The 24,530-nt window shown below is 45.0% G+C and overlaps 1 protein-coding gene across 2 annotated transcripts; it reads left to right on the forward strand.

Moving 5' to 3' along the window:
• Window positions 1-1,555: 1,555 nt before the first annotated feature.
• On the forward strand, window positions 1,556-18,046 carry LOC115389536 (sialoadhesin-like). Of its 2 annotated transcripts, XM_030092938.1 has the most exons (14): window positions 1,556-1,733; window positions 2,022-2,366; window positions 9,318-9,515; window positions 9,704-10,042; window positions 10,543-10,767; window positions 11,276-11,620; window positions 14,245-14,469; window positions 14,552-14,812; window positions 14,898-15,155; window positions 15,288-15,545; window positions 15,987-16,068; window positions 16,406-16,463; window positions 16,930-17,117; window positions 17,198-18,046. In XM_030092938.1, exons 1-14 carry the CDS (start codon window positions 1,679-1,681, stop codon window positions 17,253-17,255), a joined length of 2,895 nt encoding a protein of 964 aa, XP_029948798.1. In that variant the 5' UTR covers window positions 1,556-1,678; the 3' UTR covers window positions 17,256-18,046. The 2 variants fall into 2 exon arrangements, with proteins under 2 accessions (XP_029948798.1, XP_029948799.1); XM_030092939.1 differs by lacking the exon at window positions 10,543-10,767.
• The last annotated feature ends 6,484 nt before the right edge of the window (window positions 18,047-24,530 follow it).

A 24,530-nucleotide genomic window follows, 5' to 3' on the forward strand; every position in this document is an offset into this window, starting at 1 on the left:
TGAATAATAAAGTACATAAATTAAGTTTTAAAAAAACTAAACTAATGACAAAAACCACAACAACAATACTAAAAATAAGAACACCCTTTAACAGCAGAAGTGGTTCTGAGTGGGGTGGGTTGGCGGTTGTGGGTAGTGGGGGCCTGGATGTGGGGTTCGGTGTTCCCTTGCCTTCCGGGGAAGGAAGAGGGGGCTGTGATGCCCTGGATCTCGGGGTACATGGCTGGAGCGCTGGGGGCACTGGCCTGGGTTGGGCAGCTGCCCTTGGGTATGGGCCCTCTTCTTCTTCTGGACTCAGCTGATTGGTTCTTTCATAATCTGGATTCTAAAAGTTGTCAAATAGCTGTGGACCAACCTGACTTCTGCACAACACAACTGATGATCTCAACCTCATTGAGAAGGCAAGAAATTCCTCATATGAAGTGAAAACCACTTCAGTTGACCACATCATGAAGCTCATTGAGTGAAAGCCAAGAACACTGCCAAAGATGCAAAGAGTGAGCACTTTGAGGAATCTAAAATAGAAAACACTTTGATTTTTTTTTCACACTTTTTTTATTCACTCCAAACCTCCATCTGTGTTCAGTCATAGTTTTGAAGCCTTCATGAGAAGCGATAATCGGTCATTTCAACCTCAACTAAGCCCTATATCAGTTAATTTTGCTCCAAAAACATATTTTTCATTACTGAAACACCTGATCAGGCATCCTTGAAGTTTTGCTGTAAAAAAGCATCTTAACTGGATTTGGTGAAACAAACACTGAAAGCTGCAGGAGTTCTGCTTTCTGGGAAGGAAACTGCTTTTGACAACATTAGTCTGAGCATCATGTAGCAGATATTTTCAGATTTAAAAAAAATGTATCTAATATGAACATTTTTGTACAAAAAAAAAAATAAAGAAAACGAGAGTAATGCATGGATGAAGGCCCGAAGTTCAACTGAACTGTGAGGAGAAAGTCATGGGAGGAGAGATCACTGAAGAGCAGAGTCAAAAGAATCAAGAAGGGAGAGAAAGTGGAAGTAAACACACCACAGAGGATCAAAGGCAGACATGAGCTCAATTCAACACCTCCATATTAATAGATAAACCAAGAGGATTAAACCGTCCAACATAAACACGACCTGAAACAAGAACATGAAAATGCTTTAACCTATAAATCTACGTTCATTCTGATTCTGCAGAAATAACTGTTCATGATTGTGTTACAATACTTTGGCTTGTACATAAAGTGGGTGAAGACACACGACACACCAGGAGTTCACTGAAAGGGACTTTCATTAACAAGGGAAATCAGAACACTTTCCATCAATATACTGTCAAAAGAAGGACTCCAGCTGAACAAGATTCTTCAACATATAAAAATGGTTCTTCATGCAGACTGAAAAAAGACAGAACAAGGAAGTCAGACGACATTTTAAAGCTCAGTTATTTCAGGAAGTCCCCTCCTTGTTCTTGTAGCTTCTGTTTCCATCTGCTTCAAGTTGAAAAGAGGAAGGATGTGGTGTATTTTATAGCATCATTTGTATTTTCTTCTCACTCCATTAACCGCAGTTTTAGCTTCACAGATAAAGAAACATTTTTGTAGATGAGCATTAGTGCGATCTCGTCAGTTTTATTTCATTTCATTCCGACCTTTGACATGTTTCCGTGCCACTGATACCAACGAGAGGAGCAACGATGGGCTTAACAGCAGCTCGCTGTGGATTTGTTGTTTTTCTCCTCTGGATGCCAGGTAATAGCAATTCACATTTGTGTCTGAAGAATATTGTAGCATATTTACACTGAAGCGGTTGAGGAAAAAAAATGTCCACGAGTATGAATGTCTTCCGTTTCATACGTGATGAAAAATTTCGCTTGAGCACTTTTCGCTGTGATGAGAGCAGAAACTCTTTTTTACTGCTTTACTGAATCAGTTTACTGAGTTCTACTACTTTACCGTCGATGTTTAGTTTTTCCGTGGTGAGTGTGAAAGTGATCAGTGAAGACTGAGGAGATACTAATGGGTGACCATTTCTTCCAGTGCTTCATTGCACAGAACCAGGTTGGGGAGTGACGTACACTTCCACTAACATCTGCGCCGTTGAAGGATCCACAGTGGACATATCCTGCTCCTACATATATCCACCCACGTACAAGGTTGTGAGAATCATCTGGACCACAAAAGGTCATGAAAGTCAGCCTTTGGATCTGAGAGAAGACCCTCAATATTCAAAGCGAGTGCGGTATCACTGCAGTAACAACAACTGCACTCTGACAATAAAACATCTGAGCAGCAGTGATTCAGGTCAGTACTTCTTCAGGTTCATTACAGACAAATGGAACGGGAGATTTACTGGTCAACCTGGAGTCACTCTCACTGTCACAGGTAATTCTTTATTCTTCTTAATTGTCTAGTTTTGCCATTTCTCATGAAGACCCAAACACAGTCGTCTACAAAGGGTTTAATTCGACCCACAGGGCGACATTTCTGTGTGAGAAATGTTTGATTGTGTTTTGGATGTCTGTTTACACGACAATGTTGGGAAAATGCAACTTTATCTAAAAACGCTGCTTCCCCACATGTACCATAGCAGTGATAATTACTACTTAAACACAGACGGACAATAACAACAGAGTTTTCCTCCACAGTGTCATGACTCCCAGTCCATGTTCTCCTGGACTTGGCAGTTTTAGGGTTGAGAGCCACCTGTGATAATAATCCAACTTCATCGTTTGTTCATACAGACATCCATGTTCTCACCACTCTTATTGTTTATGGAACATTGTTCTCATAGTTCTTCATCATTTCATCACAAAAGCAACCAGCAGTGCCAACTTGTGGCCTGGCATGCTAACTACATCACATTTCAGTCTTTCTGCTTTTTCTGTGGAAACAGACAATGTTCTGAAATTTTTCTGAAACAGAAAAGCAAAAGTGAATCATTTTCACTTGAAAGATTGTGGCGTAAACAGAGCCTCAGTGAATCTGAATGATCTAAATGTGTTCAAAATATTGCTTTGAGTGTGTGGACAGAGAATTGCATTAAAATGCTTCATTTTGCCTTCAACAAACAGACAGTGGTATAAAAATAACTTGGATAATTTCCCCAAAAATCAAACATGAACAGATATAGTCATCTTATATGTTCATTTTGTTTTTCATGAGGAACACAGCATGAGAAATGGGGCTATTTCAAATTAATCGAAACTGAATAAAACAAAAAAGTCAAACAGGAGAAAGGCTTTGAAAAAATAATGAATTTTGTGGTCTTTTCTTGCATTAGTGATTAAAACAAACAGAATAAATATATCCCTCATCTTCAAGACAAATACCAAGTCTGTCAAAGTTATCTTTTTTTAAGATCAATGGAAAGTGAATTTCTTCACTCTTCACACAATGTGGACTTCAGTTTTCATCTGTTTTGCAGAGTCACAGTGAGCGCTGAAACCTCCCACACACGAACACACACTGTCTGTGAAACATTTGCATATGGTGAAGTCTTCATATAAATACTGAATGAGGAAGTTCTTCTTTATTTCTTGCATTTTCTATACAGATCAACCTTCATGTGGCTCCTTCTGTTTGTGCAACAGCTCCAGACACACACTGTATACTGTGGTGTTCAACGAGTGGTGGAGGCAGCGAGGAATGATAGTCTACTCTTTAGTTTCACAAACACAGGCGCTTTATTGTTACAACAACTAAGCCCACTGCGCACTCTAGCACCCCCCTAGACGGCACGCAGGCCAGGTGACCCCCCCAAGCAACCCCCCTGACACACGGTCTGACAGGACATGAAATAAAGTGAACACAAAAAGAACAGAAAACGTGGCGACAGCACCACACAACACAACCATAATGAAATGAAACATGAATAAGCACATAAAACACATGAAAACGGCCCCGAAATGGCCCAAACAGTCCCGCTACCCATCATGCCTAGCGGTGGCAGGCACAGTCAACAAGGGCAGCGACCCCCAGCGGCCCCCACGGCCGCTACATCGTCCCCACCCGAGGGGTTTACACGTCCCCAAAACCCCAGTGCCATGAGCCGCAAGGATCCAAGTGTCCTGGCGGCCGACGGCGGTGCGACGAGCGACACAGACCCTCCGGCGCCGGTCCTGGCCTGGGGTCTGCGTCAACAGTCCTGGGGTCCTCTGTGCCGGCTTCTCCCCCCCCGGACGGCTCCAAAGGCCGGTACGGGGAGAGCCGGTCTTGGTGTAAAACCACTGGGGATCTTTGGTCAGCCATTCTGATCCGGTAAACATCAGAAAGTCTCTCCAGTACCATGGCAGGTCCGCGCCAGAGGGTGGAGAGTTTCAGTGAGAGACCCTTTTTCCGGAGGGGGCAGTACACCCACACCCGCTGTCCTTGGGTGAGGGGCTGCCCCCGGCACTGGGTGTCGTACGCCCGTTTTTGCTTCAGCCCGGCCTCATCCTGGGCTCTCCGAGCGAAATCATGCGCCGTCCGCAGGCGCTCTCTCAAGCGCTGGAAATAATCCAGCGCGGGTCCAGCAGTGACCTCAGGTTCTGGTGGGGGGCCAAACACAAGGTCCATGGGAGTCCGCAGTTCCCGACCAAACAGCAGGGCTGCCGGTGTGCACTGACTGGAGTCCTGTACTGCGGAGCGGTACGACCACAGGACCAGGGACAGATGGTGGTCCCAGTCTCGCTGGTGGCTGCTGGTGAGGATGGCGAGTTGAGTGGCTATTGTCCGGTTGAAGCATTCCACTAACCCGTCACTCTGGGGGTGGAGTGGTGTGGTGCGGGTTTAGTCACTCCCAGCCGCCTGCAGACCTCAGAGAAGACCTGGCTCTCAAAGTTCCGTCCCTGGTCACTGTGGATCTCTTCCGGCATGCCGAACCTGCAAACCATCTCCTCCACTAACCGCTCGGCGGTTTTGGAGGCACTTTGGTCAGGAACCGCGTACACCTCAGGCCACTTTGTGAAATAGTCCATGGCCACGAGGACGTACCAGTTACCAGTGTTGGTGATGGGGAATGGACCCAGGATGTCCACCCCGACGCGCTCCATGGGGGCCCCCACCAGATACCGCTGCAGCGGCGCTCGGGAGCGTTGGCTTGTTCCCTTCTGGGCTGTTTAGGTGTCACAGCAGTGGACGTGGAGGTTGACATCCCTGGCCAGTAGAATTGAGCCCACAGCCGGTACAGCTTCTTGGCAATGTCATAGTGTCCGGTCCCCACCGCACCGTGGACAACACCCAGGACCGTGGAGCAGAGCGCCCTTGGAACCAGCAGTTGGAGAAGGTCGCGCCCTCGACCCGGCGCCTGCCAGTGGCGGTACAGCAGGCCATCATGGGTCTGGAAGCAGCCCCATTAGTAAGCCTTCACCTCGAGGTGGTGAACGCGGTTTTTGGTCTTGCTTTGGGGCGAGTTCCAGCTGCCAGTAGCCACTGCGGAGAACGAGGGGACTGAACCAGCTGGATTCAGAGATGCAGTTGAGGGTGTCATTGATGCGTGGCAGCGGGTACGAGTCTTTCTTGGTTACGTTGTTGAGATGCCGGTAATCCACACAAAACCGCCACCCATCTCCTTTCTTCTTCACCAGCATGACCGGCGCGGCCCGGGGCTGTCGGAGGGCTCAACTACTCCAACGCCTGGAGTACTTCATCTGTTGCCTGCTGCTTTGTGAACGCGAGCCGGTGGGGCGTAGTCAGATGGGCGGGACATCTCCCGTCTCGATGTGGTGCTGGACAAGGGAGGTGCGCCGGCAGTCTTTGGTGTTAGCCGCGAAGCTGTCTTGATGCTGCTCCAAGAGCTCTTTCAGCTGCTGCTGTTGCTGTGGAGTCAGCCTGGTGCTGCTATGCTGCCACAGTTCGTTAATCGCCTCGGTGGTCTCAGCGGAGGGGCTACATGGCGGCGGCGGCAAGGCTGCTGACGTGGGGCAGCCACCAGGGGGGGTGGTCTCAGAGAGGTGCTGTCTCTGGACAGCAGACGTAGTTGGAGACAGCTTTTTGAAAGGGGCGGAGCTCTGCTCTCGCTCGGTGATTGGTGCATGCTGTTTTGTAGCGGAGTCAACCTCTCACTCAGGGGACGTAGTTGACAACAGCTTCTTGAAGTGGGTGGAGTTGTCAGTCTGCCCCATCCGGCAGTGTTTCTCCCAGTAAGGCTGGAGCGGAAAGATGTGGGACCCCAGAATAATGTTTCCTCTGGAGACATCGATTCTTGCTCTCCAGTGACTCAGCAGGTCTCGACCGATGATGCAGGGGGCCTGGATATTGGCGAGCCAGCATTCGTGCTTCATTTCCCTGTAGCCGGCGCGGACGGTCAGCTGCTTCTTCCCCACCATGTCAATCTTCTCCCCAGAGACGGTCATCAGCTTGATGTCGGTGGGGGTCCAGTCTGTGGAGGGTCGGTCCACCGTGTCGGGAAGAAGGCCGGGCCGCACTGGGGAGATGGTGGACCCAGTGTCGACGAGGGCATGGCAGTGTTGATTGTTTACGTGACAGGACAGATACAGCCCTTTTGCGTGGCCGCACTGTCCCACCAGCGGACACTGATCTTGGCAAGGGATCAGAGTGGAGAGCGGCGACTCCCTCACGGCGCCACTCCTCTCCAGTTTCTCGGAGCCTGACTTTTTGGAGCAGGTGCCGGACAGTTTTTTGTGACGTGGCCTGGTTCGCCTCACCGGTAGCAGCAGTCATTTTCATGGCGCCCCCGGCACGTTGTTTGGGGCGATGTCGAGTGTTGTGCTTGGAGAACTAATTCGGTGTCTTCTTTGGCGGTGTCAGCCAGTCGAACACAGGGCGGGATTTGGCGCCGACCCGCGGCGTGAAGAGAATCGTCTCAGCTTGCTCTGCTTCCCGGAGGGCTTCCTCCAGGGTCTGCGGGGTGGCGAGCCGTACGTGTTGACGCAGCCGCTCGGGGGTGAGTCCTTGCAGGAACACATGGAGGGCCAGTTCCTCCAGCACACACACAGGAAAGGTGGGGAAGCCCTGCTGCGCGTACAGCTGAACATCGGCGACGAAGAAGCCCAGGTTTTCTCCCTCGCGGCAACGGCGGTTATTCACCTTATCCCTCTCAGCGGCCTCTACTGTGCGCCGCCTGAAGCGTTGCTCGAGTGCCGTGATTAACGCGGTCAGGACCGGCTCTTCTCTGGGCGCCAAGCCAAGGAGAACTTGCTGGGCCTTGCCCTCCAAGGCCAGGGCTAGGTGCGCGGCGGTGTCTTGATCACTCCAGCCGTGTTGCGGCAACTCGTGACTGCTTTATGAAGAGCTCCAGTGGGCTGGTGCCATCATACTTGGGCAGCTTTACGGCGGCTCTCACTGCTGCAGTGGGTGGGCAAGCTCCCGCGTCCACGTGATCATCACCGTCTTCAGCCATCCTCGCCGCTTCTGGACGGTGCTTTCGCCGATCGCTGGACCCATCGGGCCAGCTCGGAGTTTTCCACTGCGCGGCGATCCACGCTGCTCTCTCCGGGGTTCGTATCTCTTCTGGAGTTTGCTGTAGCTCCATCCCACTTCTGACACCAATGTGGCATTCGGCGAGTGGTGGAAGCAGTGAGGAATGATTGTCTGCTCTTTAGCTTCTCAAACACAGGCACTTTATTGTTACAACAACTAAGCCCACTGCGCACTCTAGCACCCTCCTTGATGGCGCGCAGGCCACGTCACCCCCTCAAGCAGCCCCCCTGACACATGGTCTGACAGGACATGAAATAAAGTGAACACAAAAAGAACAGAAAACGTGGCAACAGCACAACACAACCATAATGAAATGAAACATTAAACACATGAAAACGGCCCCGAAATGGTCCAAACAGTCCCGCCACCCATAATGCCTAGTGGCGGCAGGCACAGTCAACAAGGGCAGCGACCCCCAACGGCCCCCTCGGCCGCTACAATACTGTATACGTCACAACTGACCATTTTCGACATTTTGACAGCAGTAAAAATACCCCAATATTTGTTTTTCCTTTAAAATTTCATTATGTTTTCTAAATTTGAAAAAAGTGTTAAGTATTGTTGTGGACTAAGCAGTGCTGGTGGTCCAGATACCAGTCACTTCTGACTGTGTTGAGAGGGACTTTAGATCCATCGGTGTCCCTCACATTTGGGGAAATAATGGTTAAACTGTGATTAAATCCAGCAGCTGTTATGTATTCATGTCTTCTGTCCAACATAATTGTATTACTGCGTGATAACAGAAACACTTATATTGAGAAAACATTTATTTATCTATTTACTCAAGTCAGACTGGTGCCTTATACTTTCTGAATAGATCTTGTGCGGCTGTTGTTTCCTCAGGGCAGAAGTCATTTGGACCTGACTGTGAAGGAATGATATGAACAAAGCTTAAAAATCCACTGGAAAACAATGAATGCCACAAAATTTTGAAAATCTCCCCAGATGTGAAAGGTTTATGTTTGGTGATCATTAATCTCTTCAACCATCCACCTTCCATATACCTTTCTTCAAAGTCAGGTAATTTTAAAGGGCAGTTTTTAACCTACAAATATTTCTTGTCCATCACAACAGTAACACAGAGACTGAGGCCCCGTTTACACGTTTTCAAGTAAAAATGCATTCTGGGAGCCTGTTTACACAGCAACTTTGCGAAGAGCCGCTGAAAACACAACTTTTTAAAAACAGCTGCCAAGGTGTAACTTTTTGAAAACACTGTCTCTCTGTGGAAACTGTGGTAAATGCAACATTTTGAAAATGCTCCAACGGTTTGGTGCATGGGGGAAAACACTGCTGCTGCTGGGACTTCTTCTGCACATGTGACAGTGCATGAACAATGACAACGCTTGCTTCCAGTTTTATGACTCCCAGTCCATATTCTCCTGGGTCTTGGCAGTTTTAGAGTTGAGAGTCATCCAGAATAGCAATCCAGTTCTCACCATTGTTGGTTAAAAGAGTGTTGTTCTTTGGGTATGTGTGCATGGTTTCATTATAAAAACAAACAACAGCACTCGCTCATGGACCAACATCAAGGCTACATTGTTCTCAGCAGTTCTGCAAAAACTGATATTTTCAAAAAGTTTCTGTGTCGATTTGAAACCTTTTCTGTAACAAAATCCAAAAACAATGTGTTGTTGCGCACAACGTTGTGTAAATGAGGCCTTAAGCTATGAGACATGCACGTTCACTTGAACATCAATAATGATCAACATTTAGGCTAAAAGATTTGATTTTGGAATGTTGGAAGAAATCACCCAGAAAAGATAAGTGAAAAAGATAGGTGAGAGCAGAACATGCAAACTCCTCACAGACAGGCGCTGAAGCAAAGCTTCAGGCAGCTCAACTGATTATCCACAATCGGGGATGTGTTTATGTGAATATAAATAATTTCACGCCGCTTCTTTATGAACGCAGGTCTGCCAACCGTATTTTATACCAACAGCAGACTACAGTGTTACAGCAGCGGATATCAGTGTCCTGGTCATGTTTCCTACGTCCGGTACAAAAATGGAGAGAAAATCTCAGGAGAGCCGACTTTCGACTGGGTTCATTCCAGGGACAGCTACTCCTGTGCTGTTGAAGGACATGAGGACTTCCCCTCCCCTCCGCAGTGTGAGTGTACTCCATCCTCACCAGCACATCATGTAGAACCTCATAATGTTTATAATGTCATAACTTCAGTGGAATAGCAGTTGAAATAAAATCTAATAAAACTGTTACGTCATGAACCTCTATCACATTGAGGTTATTTCTGTTGCTGGTCTTGAATTTTTTTGCTTTGACAAAGTTTCTTCTTTCAGGTTTCAATCATCAACCCTGCAACAGAGTGACATATCAAAACAGAAACATCTGTGCGATGAAAGGATCCTCGGTGGACATTTCCTGTCAGTACAGGAGCAGTGAAGGCATCACATCAACGTACTGGTTCAGTCCCAGTCGGAGGCATCAGTGGGTGAATTCCTCTTGGCCAGAGAAACTCAGTGAAGACCCACAGTTTGCAGGTCGTGTTGGAGAATATTATCACACACTGAGAATCAGTGATGTGAGAGAGAGTGATTCAGCCGAGTATCGCTTCACATTCAAAACAGGAAGCTTTGAATGGAGGAGCAGTTTACCTGGAGTAACTCTGACTGTCACAGGTACGGAGACACAAACACTCACAGAGTGAGAAACACATCGTACTGCTAAAGCTATTTTATACACATTTTAGTAGATCAGCAGCAATGTGGGGTTTCAGAGTGAATTTAGCTTCTTCAACAAGTTTTCACTTTCAAACAGGATCTCAGTCACATTTGATCACTTGTGTGATTCCTGGACATTATAGACAACACTTTGTGTTTCAATGAGGCAGTTTGTGTTCAGCTACACAGACAATATATCTAATATTCATACGGTTTATGACAAGATATACAGAGAAGATCAGGTCAGAGAGGAAGCTGCAACACAAAAGGCAACATGAATTAACAAAGTCACCTCAAAGCTCTTTCACAGAGAAAAAAAACAACTCGTCCCCACGAGCAAGAACAGACTACAGTGGAAAGGGGAAAAAATATATATATTAATATATATAAATATATTTATTTATATATATATATTTATAATATTTGATTCATTATTATTTAATTTCTTTTGTTTAAAGATCCAGATTTGCAGGTGAAGGTGACATGGAAGGGTGGTTCACGGGCAAACCTGGAGTGTCACAGCCGATGTTCTCTGCCTAATAATCCCTCGTATGTTTGGTACAAGAATGGACAGAAGGTGAAGCAGAGAACATCATCCACTTACTATTCATCCAACTTCCGGGCCGCAGACAGTATGTCCTGTGCTCTGACCGATCATGAGGATTTTCCCTCTCCTCCAGTGTGTGAGTAATTTACTAACATCTCCTGACTTCATGGCGCCTCTGATTGGTTGTGTTGTAGTGATGAGTTATCCTCGTTATCTATTTCATTGGTTCTTCACTACAGAGAACCAGTTCTTTTGACTCCCAGTTGGCTCCTCTAATATTCTTCTTCTGAAAATGAATTTTATTTGCAAAAAATATTGCAAAACTATGTTGGTAAAATTCAAACAATATATTGTGGAATGTGGAATCTTTGATGGCTGAAAATACTGACTGAGCGCCCCCACATGGCCGCAGGGGCACAGGGCGTGACAGCATCTCGATTTACAGGCCGAGGTCAAACTAACAACCTTTAAGTACAAACAGGAAGAACATTAAAACACAGACAGAGGAGCCTCTCAGTTCAGACTGAACTTTAACCTGCTTGTAGAGATCTTTTCCTGAATTCTATGCTTTCTGCTGATTTTCAAGATCAGTATTCAAAAAGTAAAATTACAGTAAATGAGTTAATCATGTTTATATGTTCCAGGTGTCTTCGGCCAACAGTGTAACAGAGTGAACTGTCCTGACAGAAGGATCTGTGCTGCCCTGGGTTCATCCGTGGACATTTCCTGTTTTTACAAAAGCAGCAGTCATGTTAAATCCAAGTTCTGGTTCAGTGCTGATCGCAGCAGAGATCAGCACAGGCTTCCAGAGGACCTCAGAAATGACCCACAGTTTGCAAACCGCGTGGAAGTCTTGGAAACAGAAGGATTCTCCACTCTGAGAATCAGTGACCTGAGAGACGACGATTCAATCCAGTATCATTTCAAGTTCACGACCTCTGACTCCACAACCAGCAGAAGTTTATCTGGAACAAGACTCACAGTCACAGGTATGATTCCAAGCTAAACCTCACAATGTCATGTTGAAAGCTTTCTTTTAAACCAGGCAGGAGGGATTCTAGTTTCCATTGCAGAGGAAAAGCATTAAATGGTCACATCTAATGCAAAATGAGAGACATATTCCTCCTCTTCTGCAGCTGATCTGGTTCGTGAATACGACGCTGTGATCCCAATCTCCTAAAGTTTCATGTCTATAAAAACAAGTGTAAACTTGATTTTGCGTGCGGACACGTGGAAGCTGATTGACTAAAAGGACATACTGAAGAAAATGACACACGTTTCCTTTAGAGTGTTTGTTCAAGAAATGTCAGGGTGGCTGTGACTGAAGTAGATCACCAGTTTATTGACTGGATCATGTCCTCTCCCTCTTAACATGTCAAAGACATTAAAACGTGTTGCTTCTCAGGGTGTAGGAGCAGATTACGTGGCCATTGTCTACATTTGTTTTGGAGCATGATCAACATGGAAAACGATCAGTTCTGTGAAGATGTTTGAACTCACGAAGACAAATGAAAGAATCCAAATAATATAAAGTAGATGACTGAAGCAGTGAGAACATGTTATATAGTAGGTGTAGAAAATTTATTAAACTTATAAAAGTGGCCCTCACAGCAGCACCCTGGCCTCACAGTGAGATAAACCCCGGTTTGGAAACCCAGTCTGGATTTCTGGGGACCTACCACAGTTGATGCCAAAGTTGCCACAGCCACCTGCTGGAATTGTTGGGATGTCCTCTCTTTCCACTGTGACTCATATTGTTTCCACCTCTTCTGCTCATGTTGCCTCGGTTCTCTGGACTGCCTTGCTCAGGGACAATGCTTCATTTTTCCCTGAAAAACTATGAGTTAGAGGTTTCCTTTAGGTGTGTAGCACTGCATTATGTGATAATGGTGCCATTTGTAACAAGTTAATCCAAACTGCAGCGTGATTACATAATGAGACATTTATGACATGATTACATATTGACATTTACATGTGAATGAGTTCGACTGTCTTTCACTCTTTATCCCACCGTGGAAAATCCACCCTTCCCTTCACCCACTGTCAGCTACTCTTCGCCCAAATGTTTGTCTCAGTTTCACATTGGACTCTTATATAGCTCATAGGAAGTCTTTCAGGATCTGGACCAACAGAGCAATAATATAAGTTCTCTATGTTTGGGAGGGTTGAGAGTAGAAGTTAGAAAAAAAGGAAATAAATAAAATAACCTTCAAAACAGCAGCTGTGCACCCTAAAAACTGAAAGGTAAAAAACAACCCAAATTGGTATTTTTTTTTTTTAACCCAACAGTTAATCAATATTGGACCAGCCCAACAGCAGTTATTTTTACCCAACAAAATGGGTTGGTCTTTTTAACCCAACAGATGGGTTCAGAGATTTAATCCAATCATTGGGTCAAATCAGTTTTAGTCCGGGTTGATTCTACCCTATGATTGGGTTGAATATTGTGCTCATTTTTAACCCAACTGTTGCATCAAATTAATTTCAGCCCTGGGTCAATTTTACCATCTATACTGGTTGAATGTGCCCAAATTCTGGGTGAAATTAACTACAATTCTGTGTTAATTCAACTAAACACATTGGTTTAGTCTTCCAAAAATTTTGATTCATCGATAAATTAAAATAACACAACCGACAGATCCCCCTTCTCAGCCTCGCTGTGTCCAACAGAAGCTCTTACAGTTGGTACCAGCTTGGCCACAGGAGTTGCCACAATGCAAGGACCAACTACCTTCAGGGCTCCACTCCAGATTTTTCTGTAGGGGGGGGGTCTCCCTCAGCTTTTGTCACTCCCATGACGACCAGAAGGCAGTGGTGCTATTTTACCCATCGCTGGGGGGTTATGACATGCAGACAGGGGGAGACAGGAGTCAAACCAACAACCTCCGAATTGTAAGGCGACTGCACTCCCCACTAAACCACAGCCGCCATGACAGTTAGCACTCGTTATACATAGTGTAGCTAACGAGCTACACACATCAGCTACGAGCTATTTGGTTAACGCTAACTACATGGACGCGCTCGCTCAAGCATATTTTTCTGTGGATGACATGACATGATGACATGCTTATTGACATGACATATCTAATTCACATGACATGACGCTGCACAGTCATGTGAATTAGATATGTAATGTAAATAAGCTCAAACCTGTTCTGCATCAGAGAGCCAGAGGGCCACTGTGTTGCAGAGAGAGAAGACGGAAGTGACACACGGACCCGTTGACACCCCAACAGTGGTCAAAACAACCCATGTGCTGAGTTTAAAAATCTGTGTTGGGTCTGATGGACTCTAACCCAACACATGAGTTGCAATAAATAACTCCAAATGTATCATAATAGAATAAATTGGGTTACTGATTTCACAACCCAGCGATTGGGGTTGACAAAATGACCCAACATTTTTTCGTGTGTGTGACAGGGTAAAGTGTTTCGGAGCTTCACAAACCACTACAATCTGCAGTGTTGACTTTTTGACTCAACTTTATTTATTTATTTTTTTTAATCATTTTCATATCATAATTTATTGTTCAGATGACAATCAGATGAACTGTTCAAAGTGTGTTTTATTCCTTCTTATAACCAACACTGTTCTGTCTCTTCCTCTCATGTAGCTCTACAGGTGAAGGTGATTACAGAAACCATCCATCCATCCCACACTGAAGCAGAGCTCGAGTGTGACAGCAAATGTCATCAAGCTAGTCATGTTGACTATGTTTGGTTTAACAACGGAGTGAAAGTTAAGAATAAGAAGAGACTTTATGAGGCCCGTTTTCATCCAGGAGATGTCATCTCATGTGCTTTGGAAGGACATGAGAGCCACGCCTCTCCTCCTCTTTGTAAGTTGTTTGGTTTCTCTCGCAGTTAAAGTTTCTTTGTTTTGTCTTTTTATGCTTGAACACGTAGATGTTTTCCCTCCAGATGTGCTGAACGTGCCCTCAGTGTCAGTGAGTCCCTCTGGTGAAATCATGGAGAACAGTTCAGTGACTCTAACATGTAGCAACGATGCCACCCAATCAAGAATAAACACCACCTGGTACAAGAACAAAGAAACAGTGGTTGGCCTTGGCCCACAGCTTGTCCTCCAGTCCATCCGATCTTCTGACTCAGGACAGTATTACTGTACATCTGAGAACGAGTGGGGGAAGAGGACGTCTCAACTCATCTCCATTGATGTTGAATGTGAGTCAAATGAAAGATATTGGAAAAACAAGTGTCGATTCATGGAAGGTCAACTGACTTCTGTTTGAATCATCTCCTCTCTCAGATCCTCCAAAGACCATCGATGTGTCAGTGAGTCTTCATGGAGCGATTGTGGAGGGAAGCTCAGTGACTCTGACCTGCAGCAGCGATGCTAACCCAGCAGCTAGCTACACCTGGTACCGGAATCACCACAAGCTAGCTCATGGACCAGAGGGCACTTATCATTTCCCCTCCATCAGCTGGGAGGATAGAGGAACCTACAGCTGCAAATCTGAGAACAAACATGGAACCATGTCTTTATCCCGGCCGGTAGATGTTCAGTGTAAGGACAAACTTGTTGACTAACTTCTTTTAGGTTGATTTGATTCATGAGAACAAAAACAGTTTCTCCAGTTAAAGATGTCTCAGGTGTGTGATCAGATTCCTGAGTGGTTTCCTGTACGTTCTCCTCCAGATGGTCCAAAGCTTCCCTCAGTGTCGGTGAGTCCGTCTGGTGAGATCGTGGAGGGAAGCTCAGTGACTCTGACCTGCAGCAGTGATGCTAACCCAGCAGCTAGCTACAGCTGGTACAGGGAGGGTGAAGACACACCTCAGGCATCAGACAAGATCTTCACCATCAGTGACATCAGTCTTGAGCACAGCGGAAACTATTCCTGTGTGGCTCAGAACAGCAGAGGACGTCATGCCTTCACAATAAACCTGCTGGTCAGAAGTAAGTTTCCATCCCAGCATGCTGCAGTAAAAACCAGGGCTGTTAAACTCAGAGAGGCTGAGGGGCTGCTGGCAGTGTTGTCTCATCAGGGTCACATGAACACACATTTTCAAATGAGGACAGAAAACTTTTCCTGTGTTTTAGGAGTCCATAAACACATCATTGCTCACAGCCAATGAAAATAGCTCCCAAGTTGGAACTTTATAAAAACACCAAGTCTTCCTCTGTGTTGACATCAAAACTTTTGGAAAAGCTCTGTCTCCATTTACATGGGAAATACAAAACTATTCAGAAATGTTCCAACTTCAAATACAACTTTTAGACAATGCTCCAACTTTGTCACCATGTAAACGGTTGAAAATGCTTCTTTTTGAAAATGTTCCCACTTCGTCTCACTAACTGCCACAATCAGACACTTTCCTTTGTGTCTCCTTTGTCTAGAATCGGGGAAGGCAGCAGTTGTTGGAGCGACTACTGCTGTGATCCTGGTGCTCGTGTTCTTCGCTGTCTTCATATTACTGAGGTGAGCGGTTTGGTGTCACTGTAGCAGCTGAAGATTGAAGACATCACGCAACAACCATGAGATCAGATATTTTAATAACCCTGTGGAAAATACCTTGTCTAATTTTAGCCCTGGAAACTGAAACTTTCTCAGTAATGTTCAGTAAAAAGAGGATGTGGTTGTAATGTTTCTTTCGTTTTTATTTCATTCCACAAATGTATGCAAACAAGTTTCAATGAGAACTTCTGTGCATTTAAAAATTACATTTTTCATTACTTTATCAGTTGAATATCACGATATTAGAAACTGATGTAAAAATATCAGTTTGTTTTGGTTTCTTCTTTCTTTCTTTCTGAAGGAAGAGGATTTGCAAACAAACACCTGAACCTGGAGCGAGACCAAATATCTCTGAACAGGTGAGCAGGAATCAAACAAATAAATAAGAAATCATTAACACTGCTGTAATATGGCTGTTTTACTGAACTGTCAGCAGTTTGTAGGTCTGTTCATGACTGAATTTTTAATGAACTGACACATCAATAAAAGTCATTGTGGCGTCGACAGCAGCAGACGACTGAAGTCAGGCCACTAACGCAAACCACAGATTGTTACAGCTCTCGTATGGACTGACTTCAGGGTTATTGAGGTACAACTTCTCCAGTAAAAAGGAGTTTAGTGAAACAATAACCTGCACTGACAGTCTCTGTGTGAGACAGAGGCTCTGCAGCTCCACGACTGAAAAGAAACCAGCTCAGTGAAAGTTTAAGCTGCATTCAGACTGCTGCTACGGCTGACTCTCAACAAACTGGTCTGGAACAAAGCTCAGGTTGGTTTTACGCAATACGACCAAAACAAATATGAGAATGTGTTTTGTTCATGCAGCGCCGAGTCGATCGGGAGCAGCAGGAAGAGCCTGCAGAGCTTCACTACGCCAGCGTCCACTTCTCCAAACAGAAAGACGAGTGCCTCTACTCCAACATCAGACCGGTGCAGCCACACAGACCCATGGAGGAAGAGGAGGAGGATGCAGCTGTGCTGTACTCAGCCATCAGACGCACCAATGACAGCAGGTCAGTCTTCACACGGACGTCAGCGTGATGCTTCTATTCCTGCCTGTTTTCTAATCACCTGTTTTTTTAATCTTTCTCAGGGCCACAAGTCAAGACAGTGTTGAGAATCTGTACAGCACTGTCAGCAAAATCCGTTAAAATGAAGGAGATCTCTCATCTTAAATGTGGGTGTGCGCTGATGCAAAAGATAGCCATTAATTTAATGAATCTCTGAGGTCAGTTTATGAAGGAAACATCAGTGCATAAAAGATTTACTCACACAACAGCATGTTCAAGAGAAAACTTCCATTCAGTTTCGAGTGTGTCTTTACACCACAACGGTGCAGAGAGCCACGGAAAACGCAATTGTTTCACAACAGCTCCCAAGCGTGGAACTTTTTGAAAATGCTCCAACTCCGTCTCCGTGGAAACAAAGAAAGATGTAACTTTTCTGAGAGGTTGCTACTGCACATATCAATCCCAAAGGAACATCAAAACAAATCTGGTTCTGTCCTCAACAGACTGCTGTACAACTCCGAAATGTGAGGAAATATAATCTGAAAACCGTTTATTCAGAAAATACACGACTTAAGCCCACCAAGATAAAGAAAAACCCAAATGTATAAACATTTTACATTTTTTACATTTCTCTTTGCTATTTAAAAATGTTTGAATTGAGAGTGAGGGGTGGAAGTTTTGGTAAGACCAACATTACATCTTGCTGTGTATTTATAAAAATAGCTCTTTGCCCCTCTATGCTTTTAAAGATATCCTCCTTCACACAGACCTTCAAACAACCTTTGCTCAGAGCAGAATAAATCAATACATGAAATAGAGACTGAATGTATTCATTAAATCATGAAAGAAAAAAAAAAAGAATGAATGAATGAATGAATGAGACATATTGGAACTAACTCCAGAAGGGACAGAAGTGGAGATCGCCACATCCTGAAATTCTCAGATCATTCCTCCAGGAGAACTGGCTCATTTTCAACGTTTTCCCAGAAGCAAGCAGGTCACCACTCTGCTTCTTGACATGATAGAGCCGTTGTGAATGGAAATGCAATAAATCCAAAAGAGCTTGGTCAAACATAAAAACAACACTGCTTTCACTCTGCACATCTTCATGACAGCAGTCAAACTGTAAACACAGGTCAAAGGTCACACACAGACGATGCTTCTGTCTCATAGTGATGAAATTCTGAAGATCCTCCTCGATGCATGGTATACAAAAGATGAAGTTTTTCTAAATCTCCACCGTGGAAGGACCTTTCAGATAATGTTTTTACACTAAATGTAGACATATTATTGCAAGAGTTCCCAGGCTTTCTCCCATCCAGACAGACATGTTCATGGGAAGCCAGTAGAGGTTTGGAGCCTACAGGGAACAGAAACTTCAAATCCCTTCTCATTTCTTGCTCTTGAGTGCATTGTAGGAAGATGTGTGGTAAACAGAGCCACTGTGCAGTAAAGTCACATAAAAGAAAAGGTGACTGTAGTCATGCTGCCCTGGACAATATTTGAGATTTTAGGATACTGACGATGTTGAAAGTGCCTGTGTTACACTTCAACTCCATAAAACCCCAATTAAAATAAAGTAGTAGCATTGGTTTTGTGTGTGTGTGTGTGTGTGTGTGTGTGTGTGTGTGTGTGTGTGTGTCTGTCTGTCTGTCTGTCTGTCTGTCTGTCTGTGTCCCCTCTTAAAAATAACAATGCCAGTGTGACAACTTAATCACTCCCCCCCTCCCACTCCCGAGCTTTCCACACACACACACCTCTCTGATTTGCCTTCATATCACTCCAGTATTCATTCACACCAATATTCGGTAATTTTCAGTGCTGACTGCAAGTCCCCACTTATCGCTGTTAACTTGAAATGTCATGACCATTTACAGAGCTGTTTCCTGGCAAAAATCCCTCTTTTCATGCAGTGATATATTGTATCATATACTGCATATTGTATTGTATATACTGTGTACATTATATAGTTCCTGCTAAACTTTAAGATTCATGTTGTACATATGGTTAGATCTTCCTTGTTTTTTAGCTTTCCTTGTTTTTTAGCTTTCCTTGTCTTTTAGCTCTCTGTTATCCATCCTTAGTAAGATTTGCACTATCACTTGTTCTTATTGCACCTTTCATTACTTTTAGCATCTCCCTGTGTGTTCCCTATGGGCCTCTTGCTCCGGTGAATTTCTCCTCAGTGAGATTAATAAAGCCTATTCTATTGTATTCTGTTCTATTCTATTCTATTCTATTCTATTCTATATGCGCTTATATATGTGTCTTTAAGAAGTGTTTATGGTTCCTTTGGTAGAGGATGCATGCCCTGCCACAGGGGGTTGAAGTGGGTTGGGTTGTTCACAAAATAAATGTTATAAAATGTTGGTCTGCTTTGCAGAACCTCAGAACTCACATTGATCCTGTGACAGTAGAGACTTCTCTTCTTGCTGCAGCTGGAATAAAAAAAAATCAAGGAACACATCACTGGTGTATTTTTTTAATAGAATTTCCACGACAATTTGGCATCATGAACAGGATCCTACGAGTACACCCCGGCGGAGGACTATGACCTGGTGACTGATCATCCTGTGGACAAATTATTGCAGCCCCACCGCAACTGTCGGACTACAAGGGACTGGGTCCGAGCCCACCGTCCGGGCCACCAGAATCAGAATCAGAATCGCTTTATTGGCCAGGTTTGTCAGCAAACCAGGAATTTGACTCCGGTTGGCCGCGCTCTTAGCAGGGTACAAAAGGAGATAAATAATACAACACAGATAAATAACGAAAGGATAAATACACAAGAAAGATAAGAGACACAAAAGTCAAGTTAAATCAAGTTAAATTAAAGTTAAATACTGAGAAAGATAAATACACAAAGGAGAGAGGCATGATCTTAACTAAAAAATAAACAAGTATTTATAATAAAAACAGCTAAAAACTAGAAACCCAAGAAGATATAATTATAAAATATTTGTATTTAAATGGTGCAAGTGGCAGGTTATGGAGGAGGTGTTTGAGCAGGGTGTGAAGGGTCGGCAGAGATGCCACCAGCCCTCTTCCTGACCCTGGAGTGATACAGGTCCTGGATGGAGGGCAGGCCGGCCCCTATTGTTCTCTCTGCTGACCGAATTATTCTTTGTAACCTGTGCCTGTCCCTGTTTGGTGGCCGAACCAAACCAGACAGTGATGGAGGTGCAGAGGACAGACTGGATGATGGCCGTGTAAAAAATGATCAGCAGCTCCTGGGGCAGGTTGTACTTCCTGAGCTGTTGCAGGAAGTAGAACCTCTGCTGAGCCTTTTTCCTCACAGAGTCTATGTGGGGAGTCCACTTCAGGTCCCGGGAGATTGTTGAACCCAGGAATCTGAAGGTGTCCACCTTAGCCACTGTGTTGCTGAGGATGGTGAGGGGGGCAAGTGTAGTGGGGGTTCTCCTGAAATCCACTCTCATCTCCACAGTCTTGAGCGGGTTCAGTTCCAGGTGGTTCTCGCTGCACCGTCGGACCAGCTGTTCCACCTCTTGTCTGTGTGTGCACTCGTCACCATCACGGGTCGGACCAATGACGGTGGTGTCGTCCGCATACTTCAGGAGTTTCGCAGTGGGGTCCCCTGAGGTGCAGTCGTTGATGTAGAGGGAAAAGAGCAGTGGGGAGAGGACACAGCTCTGGGGGGTGCCAGTACTGATGGTTTATATCCATTTCGTCTCCTCCCATTTCATCTACTCTGAAATTCCCATTTTGTCTACACCAGCAATCCTTATGAAAGTTATTTAAAGCTATAGTGCGTAACTTCGGTCGCCCTCTAGCGGAATTCTGCGTCATTACAACAATAAAGCCGGCGCTTCCATATGACGTAGCTCGGGTGTCCCCAGTGCCCCCCCTCCCCCCCTCCCCCCAATCTGCCACGGTGATTCGCATTTCGCAAATCACAGTTGGAAACGGTTTTTATTCTGCGTGAATAAGGACAGCTGGTGATAAAAAAGATGGATTCTTTCGAAGAGGTAATTATTGTTTTCTTTTTTTTGCCACAGAAATGTAAATAGCTTATTAAAACGGGAGACAAGGTGCCTGCTAATTTGTAACTGACAGGTTAGTGGATGAAAAGACCCAGTGGTAGTCAGCAGAAATCATTTGTTGTCCGTTGGTCTCCAGTAGCTGCTTCTTGATGAAAAACTAAGTGTTACACACAAAGTACAGTGTTTCCTACAGGAAAAGAGTTTGGCGGCGGGGTGGGGGGTAGCGTGTGGTGTTGCTGCTAACGCTGCTGGCTGCTAACGCCGCTAATGCTGCTAATGCTGCTAATGCTGCCGGTGTTCGCCGTCTGAGAGGTTTTTTTTTTTTTTTCCCCTCTCCGTTGTCCGGATGCTGCAAAACTTAGCGCGGGCGGGGCGCCCGGACTGAACCCTGAAGTCGCATGTGGCTTCCTAGGTCTGCCTGACACTGTGAGCTGAGCCTGTTGCTATGAGACGCGTCCTCCCCCTCCCTTCTTGTTGTGACGTAAAATGCGTAATTTCCTGCGCGCCAGCGCGGGAATGTCGCCGGTCGACACGCAAAGCAATAATTATATATACTGAAAAATCCTGCGACATGTTAGAGGAGCCAATCGGCTTAATCTGCATTTTGTCATCTCCACCAGTAGTGGCTTGGCTAAAACGGACGTTCATAGACATTTAAAAGTTACGCACTATAGCCTTAAGAAACAGGATATTCATTCTGAAAACTGCTACAACAGCTATTTATTTCAGTCTGCCCGCCAGCGCTGCAGCGCCCGGACCCAAAAAAAAAAAGCTGCGCTCCGTGACCAAGCAGTGCAGAGACTCCACGCGTGCGCTCTCTCCCTCTCTCCACTTCGACGGCTGAACGCCGGGTCCCGACCCGCCTCCACGCGCTCCGAAGCGTCATGCTGCCCCCCCGGCCGATCTGCGGTGGGCTCCCTTAGCAGTTCAACCACCAGGCTTAGCAAGTTTCCTGGGGGAAACCCTGTGCACGCAAATCAAACAACTGTCTGTCCAGCATTTGCACAGTGGAACTGCGATATTTAGCCTCCTGATGCAGGGACCTGTGTGTTTTCTAGTGTCTGACCCAGACTGTGTCTGTTCTGGAGCAGCTCAAAGAACTGCAACAACCTCCCCAGATTCACCAGGTAAGCTTTCTGTACTTATGTAATAATCAAAAACTGCTGTTTCCCTGCTTCCCATCCTGACAACCGTACTGTTTTGGTATTTTTTCAGTTATGTACATATAGCAGAACAGCCACTTTGGCTATAGCCATATGTTCATTACAGAAAAAAAGTTGTTGTTTCAAATGAGTCGATGTTGACAGAATCATCAGTCACAGGTAATGTTAAGTTACAAGAGCAAGGTGGCTGTAACTTGCTTGATAAACTTTAGATGTATTTGGAAGTCTCAAACATCCAAATAAAATAGAATACATGTACTAATGTTTCGTCTGAATTCATAGTGAAGCAAAAACGGCAAACTTTTTTTGTTTGTTTTTTTCACAAAATGAAATTAAAATGAATCAATTGTGGAACGGTAAATTAGAAATTGGGACTTGAAATGAACCAGAGTGAAATTTAAGTTCTTTGGAAAAAAAAAACCGTATTGCACTGGATGCTGAGTGCAGGAAGGTTCTGCTGTTACATCTTTAACAGGCGTTATCCTATTGATGACAAGTAATGCAGCCAAGAATGCTTCCTGATTATATATGTTTTTTTCTTTTGTAACTTCAGTTTTTGTTTTTACTGGCAGGTGGACAAAGATGCTGGTGGGATGAAGGATGAGGAAACCCTGCTAAAGTCTCTTCCTCCTTCTGGAGCCGTGTGGAGGCCATCTTTACACTTTCTGCTCTTGTTCAGTTTCATGCCGTTTTATTTTCATGACAAAATCTTGTCAGATCCTGAATAATTTTATTGTAGAATATCATTGTCAAAGATTCTATTTTTGTATTAAACGGTTTCAAATTCAAGCCAGTTTTTTGTAATGTCTTCCAGTCAAATTATTTTGGTTCCTATCTATGATTTTATGAATCACAGCTGTGCTCCTGAGCCCACATGAGTGACATGCATGAGGACATTGTCACAAATGTTTGAGTACATTCAGCCTCCATTTGGGGGTATAAATACATACATACATATATATATATATATATATATATATATATATATATATATATATATATGTATATATATATATATATATATATGTACATATATATGTGTATTTATATTTTAACATTGGTTGTTGTGGCAACAGTTTTGGTAGGTGGGGGTTAATCTGACTGACAGCCGTGCTCTCATTAGGACTTCGGCTGTCTGTACAGTCTGGTTACCAGCAGCATTATGACCTGCCTCAAGATTCAGTTTGTTCATGACCACAAGGCAGAGCTGGTGAAGATCTGGATCACAGACAAAGTCAGTTTTCCAAAGACAGATGTCCTCTTTCAAGACAATGTTCCCTCTGTCCACTGGCTGGAGGTCGTCCTGTGCTTGGTAAAGTTCTGGTACATGATACAGAGGAACGGTTTTCCATGGAAGGGATCATATTTTTTAGTGCCTGGCTGGATCCTGGTGTTCCACATTGTCATCACGACGTCCAGCTCCTTCTGTAAAATAAAGACACAAGACATCGGTCAGTAAAAGTGAATATGTGAGTAAATGAAAGTGAGTTAGTGAGCATGTGAGTGAGTGAATGAAAGGAGACGTTACAGCAGAACTGGACATGACATTCAAACTACTACAATTTTTAGAGGTGAGCCGAATGTGCTACAGGTAAGCCTCGTGCATATCTGTGAAAAAGCTGAGCTCCCAGAGTGACACTGATGCCTGTCAGGCGCTATTTATAGTAACAGAGTGCCGCTGCGCTTTTTCCAAAATGGCAACATTAACCTGAAAGCCAGAGCAGCGCAAACATTAAATTCTGCTTTTGGCTGGGAAAAAACAGCAGCAGAAACACTCACCTTGTTGCAGCAAGCCTACAAGGATGATGCTCTGGGGAAGAATCAGGTCCATGAGTGGTCCGGGGGTTTGAGAAGGGCCAGATGTCGGTGCGTCAGGTCCGCTCAGCCATGAAAACAATGCTGAGCTGCTTCTTGGCTGTCCAGGGTCTCGTCCACAGCGAGTGTGTCCCTCCAGGTCAGACTGTAAACCAGGACTACTACAGGAAGTCCTCAGACGCTCCGTGAGGATGTGAGGAGGAAGCGGCCCGCAGAGTGGCGGAGTGGAGCCCGGTTGATCCACCACCACAGAGCGCCAGCGGACACGGCGCTGCGCCTCACGCAGTTTCTGGAGAAGAATGAGATGAATCTCCTCTCCCATCCGCCTGATTCGCCAGATGAAGCCCTGAGTGACTTTTTCTTGTTCCCCAAGTTGAAGAAGGAGCTGAAGGGACAGCGGTTTGCAGATGTGGAGGAGGTGACAGAAAAATCGCAGC

Source organism: Salarias fasciatus, chromosome 6 (assembly GCF_902148845.1).
Source record: "Salarias fasciatus chromosome 6, fSalaFa1.1, whole genome shotgun sequence".
Classification (NCBI taxonomy): domain Eukaryota; kingdom Metazoa; phylum Chordata; class Actinopteri; order Blenniiformes; family Blenniidae; genus Salarias; species Salarias fasciatus.